This window comes from Rhineura floridana, chromosome 6 (genome assembly GCF_030035675.1).
Source record: "Rhineura floridana isolate rRhiFlo1 chromosome 6, rRhiFlo1.hap2, whole genome shotgun sequence".
In the NCBI taxonomy this organism is placed as follows: Eukaryota; Metazoa; Chordata; class Lepidosauria; order Squamata; family Rhineuridae; genus Rhineura; species Rhineura floridana.
Window position 1 is genome coordinate 31,051,653 of NC_084485.1, and position 21,677 is coordinate 31,073,329.

Sequence of the window (21,677 nt, forward strand, 5' to 3'; positions counted from 1 at the left end):
AAACAGTGGTAACACAGAAAAGAAGCAAAGTAAGAACACCAACAAACATATAAAAATATAATTCTCCATCTTTGGAGATGGCAGGTGTTGCCACCACTCACCACATGCTCAGAGGCACATGGTACCAAATTCTTCCAAGGTACACAGGAAGTGGACTGGACTTTGAAAGACCAACCCAAATTGTGTTTGCAATTTTACACATTTGTAGGGCAGTACAATATCTCAGAAAGGAGGTCAGGTCTCCTGCTCCCCTGGTGCATTCTCTATAACTGCCCAATTTCCCTGCTTTTTAAAGTTTGATAGAAATATCTGTGGGCTATAGGTACGTTCTTAAACCGCAAGGTTTTTGTCCATTAGTGAATTTCTACACAAGGCAGTTACACAAAGTTTTAACATGCACACTACACTTCAAAGGAGAGAACACAGTGAAAATGCCAGCTGTGCAAGCCTCCACCAAACAAGAGCATTTGGCTTTCCGATGGCAACAAACAAACAACACAGGTCTGTAAATTTTGACAAGATAAATGTTTTCTTAATGATACATGATCACCAAAAGTTTGACACTGCAGCAGCATGCAAAGGGTTCTGATGCCTGCAGATACAAGCCTCCACTACAGCATAAGATTGTGTGAATCTCAATTTAATTGTTGTAAACCGCCCAGAGAGCTTCGGCTATGGGGCAGTATACAAATGCAATCAATCAATCAATCAATAAGTTAGGAATTTCCTTCTACAATAGCTGTGGTTTGACTAGTGTATAATTCTCTCACCTTGACTATTGATTTTGTTTTCTTTTTGATTCGTGGCTTCATTTTCTCAACCGTAGGAAGGGGAGGCAGTTTCTTCAACTCTTCTAGGACTGCTATGGCCGCATTCTTCTTTGAGATCTTCTTGCTCTTGCCTTCACCCTCACCCATGAACTCTCCCACAGATACCTTCGTTACGAAGCTCTTCATATGAGGGGGGCCGCTCTCCCTGGTCACCTGTTTCAGAGGGAAAAACTGAGTGAAAGCGTGATAAACATTTATTAAAAATGGTAGGGTACAATGGTTGTAGCAAACTTCAATTACATGAACTAAACTACAATTCTGGGGAGGGAGGAACAAGGCTAAATTAAACAGCATTCCTAATAAAACAAGAAGTGACCATATTTTAAATGCCTCTCACCCCATGCAGGTTAAAAATGTAAATCAAGATAAAATTTACATGCTAAGACATTTCATTGTTTTTATAGTCTTATTCCATTCAGCATGTACAAAGTTAACTTTCTTTGGATGAACGTGTTACCCAAATTGCAAATATTTAGATCTACGCAAGTTTTTATTTAAAAAATTAAAACCGTACTAAATCCTGGCATGCATCCATGCTTACATTAAGCAAATACCCATTAATTAATTAATATTAATTCAGAATAAAACAAATGCTTCTAGGAGATACACACTCCCTTTTTTCTTGCACTTTACATACAGTATCAGCAAGACAGTACATTCTTAAACATGAATGATACAATTGGATTTTTATAATCAATTGGATTTTTATAATCTCATGCCAGGATACTTGCTCATTATTATCCAATGAATCCAACTACCACCAATGGACTTTCACTTGTGGAGAGAGCCCCTTCCCCTTGCAAGAAAGCCCCTTTCCCCTGTAGCCATCACATACCCTCCACAGCTGCTCCCGAGGACCCCTTTGGAGTGGTGTGGGATATAGTGGGGGGGATGAAGCAAAGCGGAACTCATCAAAAATCAGAGACACCCTCTTTCCCTCCCCCAAGTGCCTTCTACTCACACAAGCAAATATATCAGTTACATCCCATACTTTAATTAACCAAAGGCATTAGTGCCATCTTCCTTTTCTTTCAAGTACTTTTGAATAATTGAACTGCTGCCAGCACCCCATTGTTTTAAAAAATTCCCCCTTTAATGGAATTAATTTTAGATATGAAAAGCAATAGAACTACTGGACTCAGGAAAAGAGAATCTGGATGTATTCTAATACATAGTTTTAAAGGGCAGTTGTATCCAACCCAAAAGTATCCCATATAGTATCCCCTATAGCGCTATCTTCAATATTCTAAATAAAACCACTTTTAGAGCAATTAACTAAACCTACCTCAAAATTCACAGGCAAGTTCCTTTTAAGTGCAATCTCAAACACTTGGCTTATTTCAGATTTATTGAGATTTTCATCATCTGGTTCTCTCCCATTTATCTAAGAGAAGAACAATTATGTTGAAGAGGCTTCTTTTGCACAGCTATCATACCTGCTCACTAACCACTCTGCCACAAGGTTAATATAGAAATTTTAAACATGAGTTTTTCAAAAGCAGATTAAATTGAAGGCTCAAGGACATTTCTCACTATGATTGCCTGACATGCATGTGAAATTTCCCAAAATTATTCCTTGTCTGAAAGTCTACATGGAAATACTCTGTAGTCCTGAAAGATGCCAGGGGCATATGTTAAGCATGGGAAAGGTTAATTTTGATGTGTACATGAAATTACTTGCAGGCAACACGTAAAAACTGGCAAGAAAGTCCAGAGCTTCAGAATATCCTTTTTCAAAATACAAGCCCAATATTATTTACTCATTTTCAGACTTCCCAGTTTCAGGCCGTTATCCAGAGATTGGCATGACTATTTCTATGCGCCCAAGGGGAGGGTTGTGCTTGTGTTTTGCCAATAGCAGCCCCACTCCACCCCACCAAATATCATATGGCAAACCACTTTTTTAAATGTCAGGAAGTTTTCAAAAGTGGTCTGTAGTTTAGCAGAGGGGCTGCTAGTGAAAGGAAAGTAGTAAAAGACAATCCACAGAGTGCACCCAACCCCTAAGGGACACCTAATGTAGCTCTTTGGAGCTCAGCTGTAATAGTCATCCAGTGAAGACTGAAGGCATGGGAGATTCTCTTTCTGGAGGAGAAATACAGTATTTGCTTCCTCTAGAGAAGATAAATATTTTATTATGCCTTTCAGGATGGCAGTTTTGACATTTAAGAAATTTAGCCCTTGGAGTCAACACACTAAAAGAACAGGAAGAGAAGAGTGCCCTTTTTACTTAGCTTATTCTGCATCAGGGGAAGGGAAATAAGCTATGCAGGGCATTCAGGCCCCATACAAATCATATTCAGCATAAACTCTGGCTTTAGAAGTTTCAACAGATATTTTATACACAGAGAGACATACACTACAGAGCGTTACACGTACAGAGAATGAGCAAATGCAATTAAAAGAGTTATGATGGAAAACTAGTGGTTTATTTCTGAGATTTCTAGCCTGACTGTCACCATATGGTCCCAGGGCAGGAAAACAAGCATCCTTAAAAACAATGAAAATCAATAAAACATGGAAGTCACATGTTTTATTTATTTCTCAAAATACACCACTTAGTAAAAAATTCTAAGTGGTTTAACATAAAGGTATAAAATATTCGTAAGAAAACACAGATTAAATCAATAGATTTTAAAAACAAGTATAAGTAAAACAAGTAATATCAAAATAAATGATCAATAAATAGAAAGTAGACGACCTGTATCCAAGCAGACAATGAACAATGTCAACTGAATGGCTTATTAAAATTCTTAACTTCCCTGCCCCCAAAGGCTTGGCTTTAGAATTGCCATTTTTTTTTGGCAGGGGACTGCTGTGTTTTGCCTGGTTCACCACCTTTCTTAGTGCAATTATTCACCTACTCAAGCACTGATCCTATCTCCTTAAAAGATAAAAACAGGGAGGGGAGGGCTCTAACCCTCACCTTGAAAGCTAAGCGTTTTTGTTGCAGGACTTCATTCTAGGCCCCTCCATTACAAGCTAAAACCTTGAATCTCTTTTTTTACTAATGACAGTACCATGGATTTTTAAAAATACAGTAGGGCCCCAGTCATACAGCAGGTTACATTCCAGACCCCCACCGAAAAGCAAAACCGGCCAAAAAGCAGAACTCCGTCAATAAAATGGTGCCCGATGCCTGAAAAACGCCATAAAAGCAGAACAAGCACTGTATGAGTGGGGCCTTACTCTAATTGAAAACCGCCGTATTAGTGGAATGCTGAAAAGTGGGCCACCAAAAAGCGGGGTCCTACTGTATATGAACTGTAGTAATACTGACAAATTAGTTTTGGAAAACAGCTGTTGGTTAATTGACAAATGATAGTACAAAGGAGATTAATAGCAGAATGCTAGTTTATAAGATCGAGGATATTATATGTTCTGCTTGAGCCATTTTTAGGATGCCAGTTTATAATCTGATTCTTCAAACTTCATTCATAAGGCAGCCATCACCTATTAGACCTAATTAAAGCTATGCATTACAGAAGTCTGACCACATTCTTTAGATAACTTATAACAACTAACTAGAACGCTGATAAGGCTATCAAGGTTAAAAACAAATATTTATTTTATAGCATTTCTAAACAGCTTAATATTTCAAAAATCTCTAAGTGATGTACACTATATATAAAAAACAATATATATTAAAACAAATACACAACCTAGAATACACATACCCTTCTAGCTACAGCAGTCAAGAAAAATAGTCATGCCATGCAGTGGTACACATCACAAGTACTATAATCTCTTTCCAAATAATTATCATGCAAAATTAGTTAATTGCAGCTAACAAAAATATACTGCAATGTGGACTTAATGAGAGCTGAAGCAGAGAACAATTCTTTAGAATTTTATTTTACTGTCAGCAGGAAATAATGTAAGCGGCAGACCAACAAAAAACTCAAATGACTGTTGCTATTTATGAAGTGCCTAATCAGCCACACCTTGAATACAAAACATGCTTTGCATATGAAGGTCCCAGATTTTGATCCCTCTAGTTAAAGGATCTCAGGTAGCAATGTTGAAAATCCAAGACCTTGTAGAACTGCTGGTCAAGGTAAATATTACTAAGATAAACAATTTAAGTACCTTCAAAGGCAATGCCAGATGAAGCAATTTACCATTCATCTCATTTCACAGGTGTATGTGCATGATGTCAGTAACTCAATTCACCTTCTGCTGCAAGCAGGCTATATTCTTCTTCATGTAGATCAAGTTATGGGTAAAACAGTATATACAATTTTCTATGCAACTCTGATGCTAACAATGACTGAAGAGATTTGCTTTGGATTTCCAAAGTTGATAAAGCTTTATCAATAAACTGACTGCCAGCATTATGTGAAACATATTTATAGGATTCCAGTTGCTGCACAAGTACTACTTAAAAACATATGACAATACCGATCTCGCCCTCAACGTTTATACAAAGCCTCAAAGAACCTGACCTACAAAATCTAAAACAGATTTAATTCCACCACAGACTTGGCCATAGATCTACCTCAAGTTAACATAATGCATCCTCCCCATTATTCTAAATTTACTACGTACAATTTGGGTTCAAAACTCATTTCATAAGCTTACCCCAAAATCCAGTAATAGACCTAATTTTTCACCTCTAAGTTCTGCATATGCCCACTCAACAGCTAGCCTTGATTTTGAAGTCATAATTTGCACAATGCAATATAGTTAAGCCATGCAATAACCCAGGCACTATGCTGTATTTAGGGTATATGGTCTAGGCTTCAGGGCTTACACCAGTGAGGAGCAGTTGGCTGCTCAGGTCCTCATTCTGTCAGGAGAGCTATGGCAAGCCAGCGATTTACCTGTTTGGTCTATTTACTGAACAACAGTGCTCTAGATTACTCCTAGATTACTCCACGTTGCAACAGATAATGTCCTCACATTAAGCGACTGTGGCTACGCTACTTTGAGAAATGCACCTGCAAAAATCAATTTCTATCTTATATATGGTTCGCTTTTCTGCACGCAGCCTGTGTGTCGTAATAGCAACTGCTGCATTATTAGTGGCAAGACTCTCAAGCAGCAGTACTAAGATTCGCTACAGCTAAGCAGGGGGACCACCACAGCATAAGTGCTATTTCCAGCATAAAGCAGAAACAGGCAACAGATAGGCTAGGATAAATGACACAAAAATATGTCAGTGAAAGCCTTCAAACATTTAAAGCCACAGCTTGTATGCAAATCTAGTGAATGAAACAAGAACTCAGCTTTCAGTTAACTCCAAACCATATGAGTTAGTTGAGCAATGTTTTAGATATACTACCTCTGGTTTCTCAGGCAAGGGCTCGTTTTGCAGGATTTTCAGTGCTTTAGCAGCCGCATCATGCTTAGCAGCCTGTCTTGTTCTACCTTTCCCATGAAACTGCTGTCCCCCGATTGAAAGCTCCACTTGATAGAGCCAGGGTCCCACAGGAAATGGATAGAAGTACCTAAAAACAGAAAGACTTGACATTTCAGATCTGGGGTGTACAAGTTTATCCTTGACAGTAGACAAAAGCTCAAATAACACTGAGTACAGTGCATCACTGTTAGCCCTCAAAATCCTGCCCTCAAAAAGTTAGCCTTCAAAAGTGCAGACATTGTAAGATTAGAAATATTAACATTAAAGTCAGAAGCAAAGAGTAACTCAACCAGCAGGTTATCCTAACGATAAATTTGCCACATTCGACAGAACATTCATTTTCACAATGTTATATGCTCATATCTGTAATAAATTTTGTGCACTTTATGTAGGCTGATCAGCTCTTAAAAAGAGGCTGTCACTTTATTGATGTCCCCCCCTGCAAAAAAATGCAGCGTGCCCTCCTTCCAATTTCACTTGCTAGTTTTTTTATTTAAAAAAAAATGGAATGTTTTTGCAGAAATGTTTATCACACCAGAAGGGGAAGAACTGGGAGGGGAAAAAAAGTTATACCATTCCTTTCCATACAAAACCCTGAACAACTTGGGTCCAGGATATCTCAAGAACTACTTGAGCCATTATATCCCAGCTTGATCACTGAGATAATCCAAAGAAGCACTGTTAGTTCTCCTCAGCATTTCAGAAGCCCAAATTGCTTCAGTTAGAAGCTGGGCCAGTCTCATGCTGTGGAACACTCTTCCAGGAAAGATTTGGCAGGCATCCTCACAGCTAACTTTCAGGCTGTTCTTTTAGACCTTTTTATTCCAACAGTACTCTTAAGTTGTTTAAATGAGTCACTAATTTTAATGATTTATGGTATTTTGTGTTTTACTGTGTCTGCATACATCGCTGTACACCAACGTAGCATTTTATAAGAGTTTTATAAATAAAGGGGAGACAGCAAGCAAATAATACTTGAATCAAGAAAGAGAGATAAAGAGGTGCTTTAAAGAAAGAATTCTGAAAGTGTTTACTAAGCCTCACTAGGGAGATTGAGGCTGTAGAATGGTGGCTTAATTGGCTAGGAGGCAGAGTGCCAATTTTATTTATTTATTTATTTCATGTATTTCTCACCCCTCCTCCCAGAAGGAGCCCAGGGCCACAAACAAAAACACTAAAAGCACCCTAAAACATCTTAAAAACGAAAGACTTTAAAACATATGAAAACAAAACATCTTTAAAAACATGAAAACAAAACATCTTTAAAAACATCTAAAAAGCAATTCCAGGACAGAAGCAGACTACGATAAGGTCTCTACTTAAAAGCCTTGTTGAAAAAAGGTTTTCAATAAGCGCTGAAAAGATAACAGAGATATAACCTGTCTAATATTTAAGGGGCGGGAACGTAGGTGCCACCACCTTAAAGGACTGCTTCCTATGCTGTGTGGAATAGACCTCCTGATAAAAAGTATCTGCAGGAGTCCCTCACCTGCAGAGCACAGTAATCGACTGGGTATGTAAGGGGTAAGATGATCTTTCAGGTATCCTGGTCCCAAGCTGCACAGGGCTTTGTACACCAAAACTAGAACCTTGCATTTTCTCATTCCCCAACAGTGCAAACCAGGAAGCTTTGCCCAATACTCCCATCCTTTGCACCACATGTACTGCTCAGAATGGCAGAGGTAGGGGTTGCACTTCTCAGCCTAAATCCTGCTCCTCTAAATGTATTTATTTATTTTATTTATTTAATTTATTAGTCGCCCATCTGGCTGGCTGTCCAGCCACTCCGGGCGATGTACAAAATAGGCATACAATACCTAGACATTAAAAATCTAAAAACAATGAAGATAAAATCTATCTTGGCTTTCAGCCTTTTCTCTTTGTGTATTCCTATCAAAGACAGCACAGATCTTTTGACAGTTTATTCATCCATTTTCTTTTTACTATAGCTATGTTTGGGAAGGCCACAGTATTATTTTTGAGAGGTGGATTCAGAGTTTTGTGATGCAGTGGTCGCTGGCCATTATCATGGAACATTTTTCAAGTGGTTGCCTTTAAGTGTCCATTCAGCTCATGTGTAAAACTTGCTTGTCCTAGTAAGACAAGTGGAGTATTCTTCACAAGCCCCCAAACTGTAAAACTGATAGATGATGAGAGGACTATTACAGGAGAGAGAATCATGGCATGACATACCGTGGGGGATAAGCACCACCTCTCATATTGTAGTTGTACGTAGACCTCATCTCTGTGTAAGGATCTATAGGCTTGTACATAGGTTTCTTTCCCAGCTTCATACAAAGTGCATTCAGCTCCACTGTGGGGGTTACACTATCTAAAGAAAAGAAGATAAAGCAACTGTTAAAGGTGGAGGTCTAAAAGAATTCCACGCTATGCTTCAGACATTCATTCCCTCAATAGCTAGGAGAAAACTTGAGAAGCATCAAATGGGAGGATGGAGAGAAGAACATGTGTATTAAATAATGACAGAAGGCAACTTTCAAGTATTGAAAATCTGTAGTTTGTCATTTACATTTGTTAGGGGGAGGCATGCTTGTTTAATAGAAACCAAGTGTTAATGAAAATGCCAACTGAAGATGTTTTTGCTGCAGCATGTAACTTGATTTGCATTTGCGAAGTGGTATTTAAATACTGGCATTTAACTGGAAAGCCTAGTACTATATGTGCAGAAGAACGTGTAGCAGACATGCTGTTCTTCAAATTGAAGGTTACCATTCCTACAAAGGTTTGCATTACACACACTTGGTTTAATATAAACACTTTTTCACTTCACTGAGAGCTCAGATGCTGCCTATATTGGCATTTTGCATTTACCTGACTGCCAGCCATTTCTTATTTGCATAATACTGTGGCACTGTTTACAAATCTGTTTTGGAGAATTAAAATCAATGGCAGAAATCCAAAAACTACATCTGGGCGTCAAGTGCACTGGAGCCCCCTACTCCCACGCCAAGTTGTAGCCTGTGTGCTTCAGAAGTTGCTATTGAAGGTCAGATGATTCTCCATAGTGGCTGGCATCTGGTGCAGCATGAAGAGCTGCAGGTGGAAGGGAAAAAACCCAGAGCCTTTACAAATGCATGGAAACACATTAAGCACATGCATGAAACTCTCTGGATGCCAACCAAGATCTCAAAAGCCACACAAATTGCTCTCTGGATTGCTTTGCCTTCATTAAATATCAAGATTTCTCCAGAGACTTACACAACTGTCAGACAAAGCCAGCTGTTCCAAGTTTTAAAACTCATTGTACTGATAAAAAGCAATAGAACAGGGATTTCCAAACAGTGGTCCACAAGCTTCATTCAGGTGGTCTGTGGTGTGTCTGTGAATTTGTCATTGAAGACAGGAGATTGTTAACATTTATTTTCAATTGTATTTTAATTACTTCTTTTATTTCTTATATTGCAGTTGATGGTATTATAATACTGAATTTGAAATACAACATATTAAGAAATAAAAGAATTAAAAATACAATTAAAAATCATACATCATACAGCACATTACGATTGCTACAAGAGGCAGAAATATCACTAAGCGGTCTGAAAAGACCTTCAGTATTTTCACGCAGTCCATGGGGGGAAAATAGGGAACAACTGCAACAGAATATAATAAAACAAACCTGCATAAGGTTCTTATCTAATGAAGTGTTAATACAGCTTGTCTAGCAGCAGAAAATGCTTTAATACAAACCACATTAAGGCTGGACAGGAGATATTCCTATCATAATGCATTGATAGAATACATTCTACTGGGATCTTAACGCTGTTTTCTTGGCTAAGTACTCTGAGGAGCAGCTTAAAACGAAGCTGAGAAGGAAGATTAAAATGCCAGGTATGGAGAGAGGTAAGTGTACACATAGTTGAGGAGAGATGGCGGCAGAGTAGATCAGAAAATGGCAAAGAGCTGGGAAACATACTGCAGCCAATGGTTTGGATCCAAAGACCCACACAATTAGTTCAGCAAGCCCAAGGATGCTTTGAACTGTCACAAAATAGCAGTGTGCCCTTACCCACCCATACCTGGCAATCTTCCTTTGGAACCAAGGTGTTTCAGAAGCAGTTTGTGACGTGGCATGGGAATTTGCTGTTAAAACGAAAAGTGTAAAAAAAAAAATCTCAAGGCACATCCAAAACCTTAGAGGCCGCTAATGTAGCTCTCTGGATTCAAGTAGGCACAAACCACCCATTTCCAAGCTCATTTCGCATATTGAAAAACGGTCTTTTCTTTTCAAGGAAAGCATAACTACAACTCACTCATAGGAATATCTTCTACACCTCCATGCAGAAAAAACACTAAACATCCCACCCTGTTGCCCTGGGATTGCAGCAGCAGCAACAAAGGACACTCTGGCCCCATCCACTGACCAAAGGAACAAGAGCCACTAACTGATATTTGTAGGAAAAACTCCAGCAAAGGAAGATTAGCCTGGCCTGAAATGGATACAAATGCTTGTAGCTCACCACTTTGTTCTGGGCTTGAACGGATTTTCCTTTCCTACCTTTGCTTTCCCCTCCCCTGTGCATCTTGTCTTTTTCATCTGTAAACCGAGTGGCAGGGCTCGTTTCTCTTTTTTTGTAAAACAAAAAATGACGAGAGCCTCTGGGAGACAATTGTCTGAAAAACTGAGTAAAAACATAGCCAAGGAATAGAACTATCAAGGTTTTGTGCTCCAGTAAAACCCTGAAAAGAACTGAGGGGTTAAGTAGTAATTCTGCACCATCATTTTATCATACTCCTGCTCCCCTGTGGAGCCAAACAATGCAGTTTTACAGTCAAATTCAGGGGCCAGATGCAAGAGTGGCAAAAGGCACCAGGAACACAAAAGCTACTTTATGTAGAAATTCTTTCTGGCAGCAGGTTAAAACCTCACTGTTTTAATGCTGGTGTTTGGGTCATGGCAATTATAGACTTTTTTTGGGGGGGGGATATGCCTAAGAGGTTATTTTATTGTTGGTTGTGATTTCATGTTATGGTTTATTGTATTAACTGTTTTATGGAATATGTAACCCTGCCCTGAGATTAACTGATATAGGGAAGATAGAAATGTTTTAATAAAATAAATAACAGCAAGCAAAGCCTTCAAACTCTAAGTAGTGGAAGAATTCTGTAATCCCTAGCACAGACTTTTAATCACAGAACTGAGGGAACTAGAAATTATTAGCCAGTGATTGTACGATGGGTATCAGTTGCCCAAAACCATAGGCTATATTAGCATGCATATTCAGGCAGAGTGGAACGTTTCTGGCTGTTTGGCAACCAGGAACTGATGGCTAGTGGTTACCATGTGACATACAGCTGCGTTTTTTCTTATTATTATTTTTAGGAAATTTTATTAAATGTTATTGTACTTTGATTGCTTTTATGTAAACCACTTTAATATATGTGTGAATGAATGAATGATACCACAATGTAGCACCACATTATATAAAATGAAAATTCAGGGTCCTTTTAGGTAATATGCACACTGTACAACTGCAACCTCAACTGTTGGCTTGTGTGAGTAGCATAACTCTATAGCTGTACAATCTTTGTTAGCAGCACATACCTGGGTTCTTTCCTTCATTACGTGATGGGCGAGCTGTAGGTTTAGGAAATCTTGTCCCTTCCAAAGCTTTGGCAGCAGCTGCATGTTGAGCTTTCTTAATACTAGTTCCTTCAGCTTCCCAGTGCTGGTCCCCGAGAGTCAGCTGCACTGTAAACACCTACGAAAGTGAACGAAGCTTTTGTGATGACAAACCACTGCCTGATCTTGCATGCGTGTGATGGTCAGATGGTCAAGACCGTAACATGCACAGGTCCAAAAGCACAAGCACAACACACTGGTGATTCTTAAGGGACTGTTTAATTGTCATGTGCATCATTATACAAGTATCAAATGTATTTAAAACGTTTATTCTACTGTGGCCAGGGACTTCAGGGAAGGTGATAATAAATAGTGCAAAAAACCAAAGGGACTCAAAGGCTGTGTGTAGAGCTATTACGTGCACAGTCAGACCTCCAATATCACCTAACGCTGTCCAGAAAGCTACTTCCTAAAGTAAAGGAAACTGGAAATCTTTATCAAACTTGAAAGTTCTAATGTGAATGCAGGACCTGAGGCCATGCACGGCTATAAAGAATAAAACAAGCACCTTGAAGTGCATACCGCAGTTACTTTATTGGTCTCTCATTCACCATTCTTCCCCATATCCATTTTACAGCTGGGGGTTGATACGGAGGTGAAGGGACAATTACCAGTTGGATCTGAGGAAAGGTCCGAGCCTACACTACTCACTGAGTCATATTAGTAGCAGCAGCTTAGAAAAATCAACCTGTCTTGTAAAAAGTTAAAATAGTGTTTTGGTTATACTCTTGCCCACCACATGTCCTGGCACCAACACAGGTATACAATGGAAACCATGTCAGGCTAACAGACCCCTCATGTATAACTTCAAAGACACACACACACACTCAGGAAATCCTTTCCCTATGAATATGGAAGTCATATAGGTGTCTCTGAACAAGTGTTTATGCCAACAGGCCTGTGCAGTTTTGAAAATCTGCTTGAGTAGGCAGTCATTTTAATGATTGTTTTATATTGTTTTTAAAGGTTTATGTTGCTGTACATTGCCCTGATGTTTTGCAAGAGGGCAGTATATAATTACTTTTATAAATAAATAAAAATACATAATATAAATATAGGCACTGTTTACCTTCGAATGAGCTGGACCCTGCTCACTCAAAAGCTTATACTCAGGCTGAATCTTGTTGAAACGGGCTAACTCATTCACAAGACACATTGGGGTTTTCTCTTTGGGGTTTGCCATGTTAGAAGGAACTGAAAGACAAGACAAACAGCTACTTCAGTAAGATGAAATGAAAGTAATCTCCCAAGTATTACTAAACATTCACAGAAGTTCTTAGAGGAGTTTAGCACTCAACGCTGGGAACACATTGCAGAGGGGCTTAAACATAAAATTAACCAGCTTTCTACAGAAGATGCCCAAAGTAAATTGGTTTCAGAGAAGGTTAATTTAGATGTCCAGAATGCCAGATAAAATTAGTCCTACAATCAACCTTTAAGAGCAGACAGCGAATGAATATTACAGCTGCAAGATCTACCATGAGGAGCGATCAAACTAATTTGATTTGCAACAAAACCAGCTAGGTACCTGTATCCTTGATTTGAAGTTTAAAGGCAATGGGCCTTCTGTTTGATCCACACAGAAGACTCTGTTCAGAAAGATCCCCCCCTATTATGACATATTCAGAGAGGTCAATCCTAATCCAACAGTTCCTCTTCCCCTGAGAATTAAGCTGCTTTCCAGATCTTCATCTTCTTAACTTCTCATTCAATATTTTTTAAAAAATGATAGCATTTCATGCCTTGTGCTTCTCTCAGCTTCTACTGTGTTATCTCTTTAAACAAGGGGATCCCATCTGAATGTTTTATCCTGAGTACAGAGTTTCCATTATGCCAGTCATGCAACCTTCATTCTCATTGGGAAGGAAACAAGTACACAGAGCTCAACAGGCTTTACAGAAAAGTAGGTTGTACAAAGAAGGCAGCCCAACCCACAAATGCCCTCTGTCTTCCAGCTTGCAATATTCCGAAAGAGGGATCTCATGACACGTTAAAGTTTTTTAAAGTGTTTAAAAGCTCACTGCAAAGCATCTCTAATTGCACAGAGAACTGGTTATCTGTATAATTCTATGCTTATCAAGTGGCCAGAGATTGTAGACGACCAAAACTGTGCAGTTTGAATTGTCATACAACTGAGGTGGCCAATGGTTAAGGAATTCTGCACTATTCAAGTATTATACCACCACCTTTGAAGATCAGCACACAGTAGGTGGGTTCAGATGATTTTCTAATCCAGTTTGCAATCATTGTTTGGAAGGGTAACTCAAACCTTAGTTTGCCAGTTTGAACAGCAAATGCACTAACACACATTTATTCACAGTCTCCTAAATCATGATTTGGAAGATTTTCTGAATGCAGCTTCTACAGATTCCACTGATGAAAATCTGCAATGTGTTTTAGGAGCTGCTGCCCTTGTATCTGGTCCAACAGCAACAATTGGTGCAGAATGCAATGGACAGACTCCTCACAGGAGCAGGTTACTTATAACATGCAACTCCTTTGCTGAGAGAGCTACGCTGGTTGCCCATTTGCTACCAAGTCAGGTTCAAGATTCTTGTGCTGATCCACAAAGTCCTACTTTGGCCCAAAGGACCTTAAAAGGACCAGCTGATTCCTTATGCTCCACATGGATCACAGAGTTCTTCTAATGGGGCACTTTTGGTGGTAACCCCATGCCCCTGGGGCACTTTTGGTGGTAACCCCATGCCCCTGAAGTTTGGTTTGCCTTCACCAAGGACTGAGTCATTAGTTGTGGCAGGCCCTGCCCTGTGGAACTCCTTGCCAACAGAAGTTAAGGAGGAGTCATTCTTGCTTTCTTTCAGATGCCTTTTAAAAACTGTCCTGACCAACTAGGCCTTTGAAACTTGATTTTTTAAAAACAACCAGTTTTATTGATATGCTCTTTATGCTTTTACTGACCTTGAAGTATTGTTTTCATGTTGTACACCACCTTCTTTTTTGTGAAAGTGTGGATTATAATTATTTAAATTACATTAAATGGGACTCCAGGGGAAAGTTGGCAACGCACCATGATTTGTATCTAGAGGTATCTTGAATAAGTGGAAAGACACTTACGCTTGTACAAGACAGCCCTGTTAAATGTTCCTTATTTCCCCACCTGCTGTAGCCATCCCCCCATGCCCTCTCAAATGCATTCCAGAGGGCCTCAGTAGGGGAAAGGAACCAGGAAAAGCCTGAGCAAGCAGAGTTCCACTCACTGACAGTTCCACTCTCAGGACCCAACCCAGGTTTTTCCCCTTCTCTGAAATGTTACGCTGTAAATGAAGTAGCTAAAAGATGTCATGCAGGGAGTATGAACAGCAGAATGGACTGGAGCAAACAGTTGCCATTCAGTGCTCTGGACACTCTTAAGCTGACATTGAGAAATTGAGCAACAAAAGCCTCCCTTGGTTTAAATGTCTGATTATCTCAAAAAACTGGAGACACAAAACAGTTCAGTCAGTCGCTAACAGAACCACTCTGTGTCAAAAAGAAAGCCCCTAAAACAATCCCTGTTAAACATGTCCTTGCCTCCTTGGCTAAATAATTGATCAGAAAACAATGCACAAAACCAGAATGACAGAAGAGTGAGTTTAATGATATAAAACATTTATAAAACCATGTTAGGAACTGGTTTTATACTTCTTTTTGTTCCATTCAAACATTTATTTATAACTGCAATTTTTTAAAACAACTTCATAAAACAAGTAGCATTATGAACAGCACCAGTATTATGACCTATTTTCCTTTTAAGCTATTTGTCACCCACACTTTGAAGAATAATTTCACATCAGACATGACTGAGACATTATCAAATGCACTCTCAAGCTTACCTGCAGCTACACTGTTAGATGTAACAGATGCAGAGGGTAAAGCAGAGTTCTGAATAGGTCTACCTGCATTTTCAGAGGGCAAAGAACTAGTGGGAGAAGGAATACTCAAAGGTTGTGCAAGTGATTGGTTCTTGTTTAGTATTTGGCTGCTAGAAAGAGCAGCAGATGGATTCTGGATTTGAACTTGAGACATGCTGACTTCCATCCGAAACAAACCACTGCAGGTAAACTTGGCTTTGAATGCAGGCTATTTCTGTGCAAGTGCTTGAATTTTTACCTTAAATGAAAAGAAAAAGGAGAGATTCAGTCAATTGCTTTTCATCTTTTCCAGATAAAATATTCAGCTGAAATGCCACCAACACCTTTCAGGTACATGCCTCAACATTCACGTTTTGCTATTTTGTATTTGAGCACACCCAAGGAGCCTATATTTTCTATTTGGTTTTTTATTGTCCATTGTCTCTGAACAAATCAGTAAATACACTTCTAATTCAGGGATCTGTATTGTTGCCACCACTCACCGCTCAGAGGCAGAAGCTACACAGGAAGTGGATTGGACTGTGAAAGACCAACCCAAATTATGTTTGCATTCTGTCAAATTTGTAGGGCACTACGACATCTCAGAGAGGAGGTCAGGTCTCCTGCTCCCCTGGTGCATTCACTATAGTTGCCCAATTCCCCTGATTTTTAAAGTTTGATAGAAATATCTGTGGGCTATAGGTACATTCTTAGAACACTAGGGTCTTTTTTGCCTATTAGTGAATATAAAATATTGTTAGCATATAAGATCAGTATTTTGCACAATGGCTGGCTGAGCAGTCTTACAGTGATGAGATCCTGCAGCAGAGGAACATTTCAATTGTTTGGCTCCACTCTGCTTTTTCCCCTACTGCTTGAGACATATTGTCAGCAGCACTTTTTGTGGATGTACCAGGGGCTTTTCTGGGTGTGTTAAGTGCCTCTCCAACTGTCCAGCAGCACTTATGCTACAAAGTAAGACTGGCCTTTGGCTGGTTTTAGTCTTATACTTTTTTTATATTTATGAATCCTTCGGAGAGAGTTTTATCCATCAGGCGGGGAGACTTGAGGGGGCCCCAATTACCGTAGTGACGGGCAAAGGAAGGTATGGCGCTGTGAGAAGGACGTGCCAGGTAAGGGGAACGCGGTCCAGACATGTTGTGGCTGTGCCTTGTTCCGGTCCTTCCCACACCCGCAAGGTCGTTGGTAGTCCTATCAGCCAACTCTCAGATCTCCAGTTGCTGTTATTAAATGCCAGATCGGTATATAATAAAACCTCCCTCGTCCACGATTTGATTGTGGATGAGGCAGCCGATCTGGCATGTATAACCGAGACCTGGGTGGGTGAGCAGGGAGGAGTTGGTCTCTCTCAGCTCTGCCCACCGGGGTACTTGGTTCAGCATCATGGTAGATCTGAGGGTCGGGGAGGTGGGGTAGCTGTCGTCTATAAGAGTTCCATCTCACTCACCAAGCACCATGTTCATTCAGTTACTGGCCTGGAGTGTTTGCACCTTGTGTTGGGCCAGAGGGACAGGCTGGGAATCCTTTTGGTGTACCGCCCACCTTGCTGCCCAATGGCTTCCCTAACTGAGCTGGCGGAAGTGGTCTCGGATATATTGTTGAGGTCCCCCAGACTAATAGTACTGGGGGATTTCAACATTCATGCCGAGACCACTTTGTCTGGCGCGGCTCAGGACTTCATGGCTTCCATGACAGCCATGGGGCTGTCTCAATATGTTAGTGGTCCAACACATGTATCGGGGCACACTCTAGACCTTGTTTTTGCTACTGAACATGGGGAAAGTGATCTGGATGTGGGGAGTTTTACAACACTCCCTTTGTCATGGACAGACCACTGCTTGCTGAAGTTTAGACTTTCAGTAACCTCTTCCCTCTGCAAGGGTGGGGGACCTATTAAAATGGTCCGCCCCCGGAGACTAATGGATCCTGAAGGTTTTCAAAGGGCTCTGGGGGATTTTCCGGCTGATAGGACTGGCGCTCCTGCTGAAGCCCTGGTCGCTCTGTGGAATACGGAGATGACCCGGGCTGTAAACACGATCGCTCCTGCACGCCCTCTCCTGTGTAGAGCTCATACAGCTCCATGGTATACTCCGGAGCTGAGAGCAATGAAGCAAGATAGGAGGAGGCTTGAGCGGAAATGGAGACGAACTCCCGACGGGTACAATTATGCGCTGGTTAGTGCTTCGACTAAGCTCTATGTAGGAGCAGTGAAGGCAGCTAAAAAACATCATTTTGCTGCCACTATTAAATCATCTCTTTGCCGCCCAGCGGAGCTCTTTCGAGTTGTCCGGGGGCTTCTCCATTCAAACCCTCCGGACACGGTGGAATCATCGGAGGCCCGCTGTAATCAGTTTGCCGATCACTTCCAGAATAAGATCTCATGTATCCGCCAGGACCTAGACTCTCAAGTTATAGCAGTAGATCCTAGTGAGATGTCCGGAGCACAGTCTTGTCCTGTTTTGTTGGATGAGCTTCAGTTGGTTCAACTCGAGGACGTGGACAAGGTGCTTGGACAGGTACGTGCAACCACTTCGGTACTGGATCCTTGCCCCTCCTGGCTGATAAAAACTAGTAGGAATGGAACAGGTAGCTGGGCCAAGGAAGTGATAAATGCCTCTTTACGAGAGGGAGTGGTCCCGGGCTGTCTGAAAGAGGCAGTGGTGAGACCACTCCTGAAAAAGCCTTCCTTGGACCCAGACAATTTTAACAGCTACAGGCCAGTGGCGAATGTTCCATTCCTGGGCAAGGTCTTGGAACGGGTGGTTGCTGGCCAGCTCCAGGCGCTATTGGATGAAACTGATTATCTAGATCCATTTCAATCGGGTTTTAGGCCCGGTTTTGGCACTGAGACAGCCTTGGTCTCCCTGTACGATGACCTATGTCGGGAAAGAGACAGAGGGAGTGTAACTCTGTTGATTCTCCTTGATCTCTCAGCGGCTTTTGATACCATCGACCATGGTATCCTTCTGGAGAGGCTCGCGGAGTTGGGAGTTGGAGGTACTGCTTGGCAGTGGTTCCGCTCCTACTTGGCGGGTCGTCTCCAGAAGGTAGTGCTTGGGGAACATTGCTCGACACAGCGGGCTCTCCAATATGGGGTCCCGCAGGGGTCAGTTTTGTCCCCCCTGCTTTTTAATATCTACATGAAGCCGTTGGGAGAGGTCATCAGGAGTTTTGGAGTGCGTTGTCATCAGTATGCTGATGACACGCAGCTCTACTTCTCCTTTTCATCTTCTTCAGGTGAGGCTGTCGATTTGCTGAACCGTTGCCTGGCCTCGACAATGGACTGGATGAGAGTTAACAAACTGAAGCTCAATCCAGACAAGACTGAGATGCTGTTGGAGGACGGGTTCTCTGATCGGATGGTGGATATATACCCTGTCCTGGATGGGGTTACACTCCCCCTAAAGGACCGGGTTCGTAGTCTGGGAGTCTTTTTAGACTCTTCCCTCTCACTTGAGGCTCAAGTAGCCTCGGTGGTTAGGAATGCGTTTTACCAACTTCGGTTGGTAGCCCAGCTACGTCCCTATTTGAGTAAAGAGGACCTTACATCAGTGGTACATGCTCTGGTAACCTCACGTTTGGATTACTGTAATGCGCTTTACGTAGGGCTACCTTTGAAGACAGTTCGGAAGCTACAACTAGTGCAAAATGCGGCGGCCAGATTGCTGACAAGGACCAAGCGGTCCGAGCATATAACACCTGTTCTGGCCAGCTTGCACTGGTTGCCAATATGTTTCCGGGCTAGATTCAAAGTGTTGGTATTAACCTATAAAGCCTTATACGGTGCGGGACCACGATACCTTGCGGAACGCCTCTTCCGATATGAACCGGCCCGTGCACTACGTTCTGCTACGAAGGCCCTCCTCCGGGTTCCAACTCACAGGGAGGCCCGGAGGGTGATGACAAGATCTAGGGCCTTCTCAGTGGTGGCCCCCGAACTATGGAACAGTCTCCCTGAGGAAGTACGCCTGGCGCCGACTCTGCTCTCCTTCCGGCGCCAGGTCAAAACCTTCCTATTCTCTGAAGCATTTTAAGTTACACTGATTTAATTTTAAAAATGTTTATTGTATTGGATTGTTGATTGTATTTTAGTATTATTTTGTTATTCATTGTATTTTTATGCTATTTTATGTTCACCGCCCAGAGAGCTATTGCTAGTCGGGCGGTATATAAATTTAATAAATAATAATAATAATAATAATATTAGATGTGATATAGAGATGCAGCTGTATATTGAACTGTAAAGGTAATCATTTTAAGAACATATAAAATCATGATGTCTCTGAAGTGACAGCAAGTATTTCTTCAGTTAGAAACAGAACGTGAAAAGTAGACACCTTGCCCCAAGAAAATTTGCATTTAAGGCCAAATACTTATAAGACTATTGTAAAAGAATCTTTGGCCATCTGGCCAATACTGAAAGTACTCATGCATAACTTCAGGTGGAGTACATAGCGTCTACACAAGCCTCCCATTTGGACATGATGAACCTGTGCTGCCAACTGAATGCAGAACTGACCATACACGTTCAGGTGGTATTTGAGAAAAGCAATTGTTCAGACTTTCTTCAAAGGGCATGCTTACTAGGCAATCTTTCTATCTAATGCAGCTCAGCCCAGATACAATGCTGGGCACACTCCACCAGACTTAATTGATGTCAGATCCCACTGTAGAAGAATGAATTGAGGAGCAGTAGTGCTTGGTGAATTGAATTTATATTATCTCAATGATGAAAACAGGTACAAGGTGCTAATGTTAATTTATCATAATCCACTTTCCTCTCCCATTAAGGCTTATGGAAGTTTTAAAATTTCTCTTGAATCTGCAAAGGTTGATCAGTTCACAGCTTTAAGAATGAGCAATCACTGGGGGCTAATAGTAGCAATTTGTCTAAACATTCCGTAGGGCCTTCAAAATTGATGTCATGAATATCATGAAATTTAGAAAGTATGAGTCAAAGACAGAAATGATCTGCAAGCTGCCTCTTGAGGATTTAAGTACAGATGAAAGTAAAGTCTGAAAATACATACAAGAGTTTGTGGGGAAATGGAAGGAAGGGTGGGATATAAATCTAATAAATAAAAAGTTTCAATGCAAGTGTTAATCTGATCTCAATACACAACTTAAAAAGATTTTCTAACATCTTTTTTTTTTACAATAATTTTTATTCAAATTTTCATAAAACATACAAAACAAAATCATAAAACATTCAAAGACAAAACACAAAACAAAACAAAAATGATTAAACAAAAAAATAAAATGTTGACTTCCCATTTGTCGTAGATCAAATCAGTTATAGGTCTACAATATATAACAATCCTGTCTCTTAAATTATATTATAAAATCACTTTCCTCCAGTAGTTATCTTAATTAATCATCAAATCTCATAAACATTACTTTATTCTTTCCACAAAAAGTCAAAGAGAGGTTTCAATTCTTTAAGAAATATATCTATCAATTTTTCTCCAAATAAACATGTCGATTAATCCATCTCGTTAATAATAATAATAATCTTATTGTCATAACCATAGTCCAAATAAACATATCGATTAATCCATCTCATCAAAATCTGTTAGGTCCAATAATTTCAATAGCCATTATTCCATTATCCATATTAATTCCATCTTCCATCTTCAATAGTCCTGTTAAGTCCAGTAATTTCAGTGTCCAATCTTCCATTATCAGTATTCCATAATAATCTTGCTGTCATAGCCATAGTCATATAATAAGAGTCTGATGGGAATTTCCTCTATCCCAAATATTTTCTTGCCATCAATTCTGAATAAGTTGCTGAAATATTGTTGTAAAGTCATATCTCTGTTCTTCTTTTTTACAAAATGCACTGGCTCATCTCTTGAGAGTTTTTCCATTGTCACATGGCTGCAGTTAATTCCATAGATTTTCTCTATATCAAGCTCCATCACGTCATTCCAGTCCAGAAGATTATCCAAGCCATTGATAACTTTATCTCT

At 40.4% G+C, this 21,677-nt stretch overlaps 1 protein-coding gene across 5 annotated transcripts in view; it reads right to left on the reverse strand.

The window, feature by feature from the left end:
* Positions 1-21,677, reverse strand: part of STAU1 (staufen double-stranded RNA binding protein 1) — a 57,165-nt gene that overhangs the window by 18,386 nt on the left and 17,102 nt on the right. For 2 of the 5 annotated variants that reach the window (XM_061631355.1, XM_061631351.1), the window contains exons 3-9: positions 15,667-15,943; positions 12,903-13,027; positions 11,756-11,912; positions 8,386-8,524; positions 6,115-6,280; positions 2,116-2,214; positions 771-1,001 (exon numbers count right to left, since the gene is read on the reverse strand). In XM_061631355.1, the coding sequence (XP_061487339.1) occupies positions 771-1,001; positions 2,116-2,214; positions 6,115-6,280; positions 8,386-8,524; positions 11,756-11,912; positions 12,903-13,027; positions 15,667-15,871 (1,122 nt within the window). In that variant the 5' untranslated portion in view covers positions 15,872-15,943. The remainder of the gene's footprint in view (positions 1-770; positions 1,002-2,115; positions 2,215-6,114; positions 6,281-8,385; positions 8,525-11,755; positions 11,913-12,902; positions 13,028-15,666; positions 15,944-21,677) is intronic. The other 3 variants (XM_061631352.1, XM_061631354.1, XM_061631353.1) reach the window with 3 other exon arrangements.